At 33.5% G+C, this 9,583-nt stretch overlaps 3 protein-coding genes across 3 annotated transcripts in view; 1 reads left to right on the forward strand and 2 right to left on the reverse strand.

Moving 5' to 3' along the window:
• Nucleotides 1-9,583, reverse strand: part of LOC127805836 (protein transport protein Sec61 subunit beta-like) — a 79,460-nt gene that overhangs the window by 49,308 nt on the left and 20,569 nt on the right. The window lies entirely within an intron of this gene.
• LOC127806353 (uncharacterized) lies at nt 3,405-3,881 on the forward strand. The gene has a single exon (XM_052343582.1). The coding sequence runs from the start codon at nt 3,405-3,407 to the stop codon at nt 3,879-3,881; it is 477 nt and encodes a 158-aa protein (XP_052199542.1).
• LOC127805838 (putative HVA22-like protein g) lies at nt 4,104-7,692 on the reverse strand. The gene is made up of 7 exons (XM_052342635.1): nt 7,334-7,692; nt 7,167-7,234; nt 6,931-7,029; nt 6,800-6,856; nt 6,644-6,707; nt 4,567-4,815; nt 4,104-4,469 (listed from the first exon to the last, which is right to left on the reverse strand). Exons 2-7 carry the CDS (start codon nt 7,196-7,198, stop codon nt 4,104-4,106), a joined length of 867 nt encoding a protein of 288 aa, XP_052198595.1. The 5' UTR covers nt 7,199-7,234; nt 7,334-7,692.

Below are 9,583 nucleotides of genomic sequence, written 5' to 3' on the forward strand. Positions count from 1 at the left end.
GGTCTGAGTTAAAAAAGGGTAGTGTTGAAAAAATAGGTTGCATTCTTTTATTGTTTTTAAATTATTTTTAATTTTTAATTTTTTAAAATAATAAAAACGTGTTATCTTTGTTATTTTTAAAAATGTATTTTTGAAATAAAAAATTATAAAGAAAACTCAAAATAACAAAAAATTATTTTGAATGTTTTCGTCCAAAACAAACTCTAAACTCAAAACGTATTTATTTATTCATATTTTATTATTGTAATGAAAAAAAATATTACAAAATTTATTAACTTTAAAATGTATATATATTTTTTAATAATATATTAACATTAAATATTTCTAATTTACTAAATAATCAAATTTATTGAATAAAATATTATTAAAAAAATATTTTTAAAATTTCATGCATTTTTTAATTTTTTATTTTGAGAAATAGTTTTTCAAAATGATAAAGAGAATGCATTTTTAATTTTTTAAAAACCGACTACTAAAACAAAAAATTTAAAATAAATTTAAAAGTCAAAACTGAAAATTAAAAAATAAAGAAAATGTAACCTTAGTTTTAATTTATTTTTAATTTTTGGATATATGAATCTAAATGGACATAATACATTACTATAAAAGTTTGATGAGTTGTTTTGGCCGCGAACAAAAGGTAAAGTTGATCCAAATGGGTGATCACTATTTTTTCAAATATTTTGTTATGACTTAAAATTAGAACCTGTTTGATTGGCTATTTTTTTCATGGAAAATGGCCATTTTTCACCCAAATTCTAGTTTTTGAGGTATTTGATTGGTCAAATTTTTCATGAAAAATGTTTTCCGTATTGGAGTCACGTGACCCTCAATTCTCACTTTTGCTAGAATTGATTTTCCCATGGAGGGTTGGATTTCATTTTCTGTGGAACCACACAGCTGCTTCTTCTTCGTCCACCGCCCACCAACGAAGAGCAATGAAGATCGACTATTGACGATTGCAGCAACCATCAGTGATGGCGGTGGCGGCAGCAATGGGCAGCGAAGATGGCAGCGGTGACGATGGTCGATGCAACCAGCGATGGTGGCAATGGGGCGAGGCAGGGAGCAGAACTGGGTTTGGGAGTGAGGGAGAAAGAGAGAGAGATAGAGAGATGGGCAGTGAAGCTTACCGTGAAGGCTCTGAAAATGAGTTGGTCCTTCCATGGCGGCACCTCCTTGACCTCCTCTCATTCCTCTGGCGCCTTCTTATTCTCCAGGTCCCGATTCGAGGTAAGCTTCCATGGCGGCACCTCCTTGACCTTATCTCATTGACGCTTTGCGCTCGCCTGGTCGTGCTGCCGGATTTCTCCATTCTTCGGCGATGGCAATGATAGGGGGAGGCAAAAAGAATTGGGTTTGGGAAATGAGGGGGGGAGAGAGAGAGAGAGATAAGAGGAGGAGGAAAGGGAGAGGGGGTGGGATTGGGGAGGGTTTTCCATAGAAAACAAAATTGTAATCAAACACTTTTAATTAATAATTTATATGTAAATAATTTCTAGATAATTGAATTGCCTAGAATTTATTTTCTTTCTATGCAAGTTTCATGCTTGCAATCAAACGCATCCTTAGAGTAATTATGTAACATCCCGCATCGAGCAATAAGAATGACCAAAATAACTTACCTTGATGGACCTATGCGAACTTCCCAAAGGATTACCCATTCTTAAGTTTTCTCAGTTCAAACACGCTTAATCAGTAAATTCTTTACCTATATTCAGTCCAAAAGATATCAAGCTACTATTATTACTCTCCTTACTTATCATCGATATATACTATCTCTCTCTAAACTCTCGATGTATTACAAATTAAACTAAAATACAAATTAAACTCAAATGTAATTGGGTTGATTTAATTGTTATAATTGAATTAATTTTGAATTTAGAATTACAAATTCAACTACAGTTAAAAATACTTTCATTTCCAATAATTGTCGTGTCATTTCATAGGGTATTGTCCTCTAAATTATTAAAGAAGACTGCAAGTCATGTCCATTGCATGAAAAATAGGGCAATAATTTGGATTACAATATATAAAGAAGTAAATATCAACATTCATCATAATATTTAAGGATGTATATAGAAATTAAAAGTATAAAGATAAGTGATCGTTGTCCTTTTTAAATATTATTTAAGTGAATAATCGAGTTTTGATATTATAAAATATTAACATTTTCGTCAAAAACCTTATAATATTTAGGGTGATGAAATAAGTGTAGATCATATATTTAAAACTTTTTAGTTAGTATTTTTTGTATTCTCATGATATGTGTTAACAAAAACTGTAGGTGTTTTATGATTTTTTTTAATGAATATTTTTTTATAGAAAAAATCGATTATAACGAAAAAAGAAAGAAATATATTTTATTAATGATCATATAGTACAAGGAATTTATAATTATAAATAGATTATTATTATTATTATTTTAATAATCTACCAAATGGTCAAATTAGAGGTGGGTCCATTAAGATGGAGCCCCAACCAACTTGGGCGATTTGATTTTTGTACGGTAATAAGGGGGCTCGAGGCTTCCTTTCCAAACCTACTAGCAAAACGAGGACAAAGATGATTACTTTAGAGATTATTAGGGTGATGATTAGATTTAATAATAGTTTTCCTCAAATTATTAATTATTTTTTACATATTTCAAAATTTAGTAATTTTTAATAAATTTTAACATTTAATAATAATTTCTAGTATTTAAATATTTAACCTTTAAAAATGTTAACTTTAGAACATTTTAAAATTAACATTTGACATTTAACAGTAAATTTTGTAATATTTTAACATTATTTATGTACTATACTCACAAATAAATTTATTAAAAAGTCAATACAAATTAATGTGGCATATATATATTCATAATAATTTTATCAAAATTCATAATAATTAACGTGTCAAGCCCTTCCCGACAACATCAATTCCGTTGTATACATCAACTAATAAAATTATTGCCCCCATACTATAGGTCAGTTTGTAAGAATGAATGTTATGTCGATGTCAATTTGGTGAAACGTGAGTTTGAAGTTTTCTCTATGTAGTGAGACAAAGTTTTAACTCTGCGATTTATCTCCCTCACGTAATTGAGAGTACGGGTACGAGAGGTCGCACAAAAGAGATTATCCCAACTAATAAATTATTTTAAAATTAAAAATAATACACCTTACAAAAAAAACCATGCATTTATAGAAGTTATTCATCGTATTTAAGATACTTATTAGTTTTATCCTATTTTTTTATAAAATATATAAAAGCACGTGTTTTTTATTTTATTTTTTTATCCTTTTTAAGGCTAGCGGGGATTAAAATGTAAATTTTTGAAAGGAAAGAGCTATGGAAAGGGGAATCAGTCATATGAATTGAGTGATCACACAGCCGCCAGAGAGAGAGAGAGAGAGTAATCGATGGAGGCGTTGCCGGTAGAACGAGAGAATCTCCGCCGCAGAAACTCAAACTCCACGGCTGTTGTAGTCCCGGAGAAGCTCACGATTCTGACGAAACCTCACCTCTCCGCCTCCTTCTCCAACGGCTGCGGCGGCTCCTCGGCGGCATCACCGCCTGATCTCGCGCTCATCACCATGATCGGGCCCTTCTCCTACACCTCCCTCAAGGACCTCCTCCCGTCGATGGCCGTGAACTCCCCCACCGCCTCCTCAGCTGCCGGGAGCGACCTCGGCATCCGCAACCGCCTCGTCAAGCAGGCCGCCTGGGCCTACCTCCAGCCCTCCGCGTCCCCCTCCTCCCGCCGCTCCACCGCGGACCACTTCTTCGCCCTCCGAATTTGGCCCAATTTCGCCGCTTTGATCCGCTTCGTCACTCGGACCCTGACCCGGGCCTACCAGTACCTGATCCGATCCACTCGGATCTGGTGCTGCACATAACGGCGCACCTGACTGACGGTACCCCAACGGCGCTTCTCTGTTTCTTATATATAACAAAACATATATACTCTCTTCTTTTTCATTATGTAATTTGGAATTTTTTATTTAAAAAATTCCGAAAATTCCAATTTCTTGGAAGGGACTAACATCTGTTGTAGAAATTACATATGAAAAATTGAAAAAAAAAAATACAATTTAATTGCTTTTTTGCCCTTTTTTTATTTAATGAAATCCTTTGGACCGCCTGAGCCTGAGCCGGGCGGCTTGTAGCCTATCACTGACGCCGCTTTCAGATTCGTCGGTTGAGCCGGATTCCGGTTCTGGGTCCTCGCGGTCCTGGTCGTGAATGAACTCCGCGTGGCCGTGGAGGTGAACTTGAACCGCGTCCGGTTTGGGCGGCTCCGACGCGGACCGGCTCGCCATGCCGTTCGGCGGCAGCGGCGGCCGCCTACGCTCCATCGATTGCTGCTTGTGCTTTGCCGTCCGGTGGAACGACGGCGATCCGGTGGGAGTGGGCGGCGGAGCCGCCACGTCGGCGAATTGTTGTTGTTGGTTCTCTTCCTTGTGCGGGATCTGTTGGTCCGGTTCCTGATCCGCCATTGTTAGATATTTGATTAGATTGGATTGGATTATGCAATTGAACTCTGTTTGGGCGACGAGAAAGAGAAAGAAGAAAGGCTAGTACCTCGTTGTTGTTGCTGTTATTACTGTTGTTGTTGTTGCTGGGTTTGGCCATGGCCAGCTTTCCAGACTGAGCAACCAAGTACTGGACCATTTGGAAGAAGGTGGTCTGTCCCATCTTGGCACAGTTTTGCCAGTGGTAGATGAAGAGGTCCCAGGCTCGGGCCCTCAGCTCCTGCAATTTCCGGTCTATATCCGGCTCGTGCTTCGCCAAGTATGGCCGCAGGAATGTTTCGTATACATACCCACTTCCCTGCAAGCATCATCAACCAGAAACAAATTTGACATGTAGAAGGCAGCGTCTTCTGTCCTTTGTTCTTTTGCCTACTACAAGGGGCTAAGAGAACCAAACTGGTAGACCAGTTGGTGTATGGTGTCATTCGCCCTTGGAGGTGGTTGCATGTTTGATTCTCCTTGGGAATGTGTTTACTTACTTTTGTAGCTGGGTAATGATTAGGTAGCATGGACTATGAGTATAACGATGTTGTTAAAGAGGTATGTAAAAAGGGCTTTTACTCGAAAGTATTGGAGGGTTATAAGCTCAAGTTGAATTTTTATGTAAGTAGACATGTAAATATATTTGTTTTTTTGGGTCAAATCTATATTTTTTTTTATGGAATTTTACAATTTTTTATGTGATCACCTAATTTTTTTTTTGTTATTTTAATTATACTTATCTACTTGCATTTTAAAATTAATTTAACTCTTATATTTTGATATTTTTTTTGTGTGACAATCTAAATTTTTTATTATTTTAATTATATCCATTTATCTATATTTTTTAATCAATTTAATTATTGTATTTCAACATGTAAAAAAAATAAAATTAAATTGATTTATCTTATTTTATCTTTTTTAACATATCAAAGTATAAAGGTTAAATTGATATAGGTACAGGGTGTAATTGAAATAACGAAAATTTTAAATTATTATATAAAAAATATGAAAATATAAGAATTAAATTGATTTGAAAATATAAATTTAGTTGTGTAATTAAAATAATAAAAAATTTGAATAGATATAAAAAAAATATAAAAATATAAGGACAAAATTAAAGATTCGGGTAACAATTTTTTATTAAATTGTTGATATGCTTATATTCTCTTAAACAGTAACTAAAGGGGTTTACCAAGTTACCCCATGCTCTTTTGAGATTTTTATTTTTAATTAACAAAAAAAAAGAGTAAATTTGAACTGCCAACCCTTATCCCATTCATTAGGTTAGGCCTAATGAAGCCATGTCCAAGATAATGTTCTTCCACTACACCAAGTACCATTTATAGTCCCACAAAACTCTTTCTATGCTAGGCTTTAATCATTGCATTGTTAGCTCTTTCAACTTTTAATTTGAACTATTTACAAGAAAAAAAAAATTAATTTAAAATAATCTCATATCACAAGTAAGCAATTAGGCTTACAAGGGTTAAGAGAGATTGCTCGAAAAAGAACTTGAATTTAGAGATCTTTCTCTAGACTCATTAACTTTCATGCCATTTAGATTTACTTACAAAGAGCATATTTTAACAATTTTAACTCGTAATCTTCTAATAACAAAGAACAATTCTACTATTACTATAAAAATTTGTTCACACCAATAGATCCAATATTGTCATGACTTTAAGGATATAATAATAATAATTATAACTTAACTATAGTTATTATTTATAATTAAAAACAATTAGTCATTTGTAGTGGAGTAATTATGAAGTAGTGGAAACAATGGTAATCGCTCTATAAAACTGTTTGATAACTTTATATATAAAATTATAACTCATTATGTCAATTTTTATCACATCAAAATTAAATAAATATTTCAAAATTCTAGTTTCTCCCTCATTTCTTTGTTTTTCTCTACTTTTTATCTATTTATCTCAATTTCCCTCTATTATTATGTCTGTCTCTCTCATATTTATTTCTATTTCTCCCTTAATTCTAATCCCATTTTCAAAGAAACATTAGTTAAACTTAACGTTACGATAAACATGTCTATCGATAAAATTCTCATCATTTTATCTAGCCAAAAAATAGTTAAAAAAAAAAAAAAAACTCATCATTCTTGAGAGCAATTATGGAGCCTTTACCTTAGTCTTGGGATACCAAAGGTAGATAAAGAGAGCTAGCTTGGCCTCCCCATACATTGGCAACCTTCAAAAGAATCCATGGAAGCTTTATTTAGCACGAGCCAAGAAAATGACTAACAATTTGCAGCAAAGATTGAGGGAATTTTGCTTCCATACCATGAAATGAATATGTCCAAAATCCTCTCAAAGACCGACAACAATGACGCTATGATCCTGGAAATTTCAAAACCAATCAAACGTAAACAACCATGAAGAAGAAGAAGAAGAAGAAAAGTGGTTGTTCTGACCAGTATTGACACCAAAATCGAAGCTCTGTGATCTCAACTTTGTTCTTCTCTACAGTTTTGAAACACTCAAACGCAGGGTATGCATATCCGAGGACCAAACTGCAACAAGAACAACATCCATTACAACCCTCAATCTCGCAATCGAGATCTAAATTCCATTTTGGAATCGAAATTCTTCGAAGAAAGAGGAAAGAAAGACGATGATCAGAACACAGGATGAATGGTTGATGACTTACATAAGTCCTCTGGTGATGAAATCTCCCAACATCCTTAATTCCTATGTCTCAATGCCCGCCAAATCTTCCTAAATCAAGACGAGCAGGAATCGAATGTCAACTCTAAAAAACCCACATTGAGTTATAAGCAAGATGATCGAATTGAATCGAATCGAGTCGAGTCATACCTGCGATGATATGATTGGCCGAAAGTAAAAGATCAGACGGTTGAAAGCAGCAGGAGCATTTGACGGATTCAGAGACTGCAAGAAGGAAGGATGAATGCGGGATTTCCCTGCGTTCGGCTGGTCGGAAAATGGTTTTTTCCCGGAAAATTGAGATGGAAACAGAAGTTGCTTATTCGGATTTATATGTGTGTGTACATAATCATACACACACACATATATGAACGACCCGTTGCGATCCGACAAACAACGATTGGATTCGGTTAAAACTAGGAATATATATACATATTAACATCAACATAGAGAGAGAGAACGGAATTGGGGAAAGGGAGGGCTGAGGGGATTCCTTGGCAGAGACGCCTTCTCAGAAGTTTACACGTAACTGAGGGCTTGCATTTCTTGGGATCCTTTCCAACGGATTTAACCGTTTTGGCAGTTACGCGGAGAGGGTTCTCGCCTGAGGGTATTTTGGACATTTCACTGCAATTTGGGGGGTGGGGGATCATTTCAACGAAGGGCAACATGGTTGTCTTAACTAAAGAAATTTAAAGTCCACCATAGAATCTCATGGCCTGTTTTTTTTGGCCATTTTTAGGGTATTTTTGGTTAATTGTAAAAAAGAAACTTGATGTGTCTAAATTATTAATAAGTACATGTGCCCTTTCTTCGATAAAAGAAACTATTAGTTTTTAATTTAATATTCTTAATTAAATAATATAGATTTAAAAAAGATGAATTGAGTGAATAAAGTGTTTTGAAATATTACGTTACTTCTCTTAAAATTTCTTATTTGTTAAACGCGATCAATCAAATTAGACATTTAGATAATACTAATAAAGAAATTAATACATTTAGCATTCAAGATTATTAGTTTTTTAACAAATAACTTTAGCAAGAGATAAATAATGGTATAAATTTAAAATAAATTAAAAAAATATGATAAAACATGGGTTTTATTTTTGTTAATTGACGATTATTGTTTTGAGTTCCTTCTAATTTTCATTAAATAAAATGGGATAATGAGAGTCTTTCTTTAGTAAATTATTATCTTATTCCATTGATGAAATTGAGGGGTAGAATTGACATTGTACACTAAGCTAGACCAATATTGATGGATTGGAGACCCACTATCTAATAGAATAAATAAATAAATTAGAACAAAGAGAGGATAAGGTATGATAGTTTCATCATGCACACAACATCTAAGAGAAAATATTTAATATAAAGAATTTATGAGGGTTAGATTCCTAAACGTACTATCTATTCAGTATGTGTTAATGTAGGGGTAGAATGGACTTTTTGTCTATTCTCCCCATTAATTCGGTCCACCTAATACAACCAAAAGATCTAGTAAAATTCTATTTGCAGCTAACTTTTTTACTCAGTCAATAAAAATTCACTTTTTTCTTTTTACTTTTTGCAATAACCTTAATAACTCTTTGTAACCAATATTTTTTAGAAATATCCTCTTCTATGTATCCAATATGTGTTAATGCAAGGGTAGAATGGACTTTTTGTCTATTCTCCCCACTAATTCGGTCCAACTAATAAAACCAAAAGATATTAGGAAAATTTTATTTACAGTTAACTTTTTTACTCTTTGCAATCAGTAAAAACTCACTTTTCCCTTTTTACTCTTTGTAGTCACATTAATAACTCTTTGTAGTCAATATTTTTTAAAAATACCCTTTTCTATTACCATCACACAATCACTGTCATCCCCCATTCAGTCATTTCTAAAACATATCCTCAAACCCCAATAACTCAAATTGTCCGACCGATGTTTGCAACAAAAACGAGCTTCATAAAAGGTAGAAAACTACAAAATTAGACATAGCTTGTGTGGGTGTGGGCCGCCTCTACAAAATGATATTGTTTTGATATTTATAAAACGACATTATTATTTTTTATTTTGTATATTTTCTATTAGTTACTTCAATTTTTTTTCAATTTGCTTGCGTTTCTTCGATTTAATCAGTTCAATTCGATTTATACAATTTAGGTTTGATTTTTTTTATTATCGTTTAATTTGATTTTTCTGGTTAATCAGTCAATTCGGTTCGATTTAATCAGTTAATGAATTTCGATTCAATTTAATTATCAAACCAACTATTTACACATTCCTACCTAAATTACTCTAAGAGAGACAAGACAATAGTTATTAAACAATCCCAAATGTAAAATTATACATGCCAATAGTAACATACAATTTAATAATATTATACCATATGTTTAATAAGTTAGAAGTGACAA

This window comes from Diospyros lotus, chromosome 7 (assembly GCF_014633365.1).
Source record: "Diospyros lotus cultivar Yz01 chromosome 7, ASM1463336v1, whole genome shotgun sequence".
NCBI lineage: Eukaryota > Viridiplantae > Streptophyta > Magnoliopsida > Ericales > Ebenaceae > Diospyros > Diospyros lotus.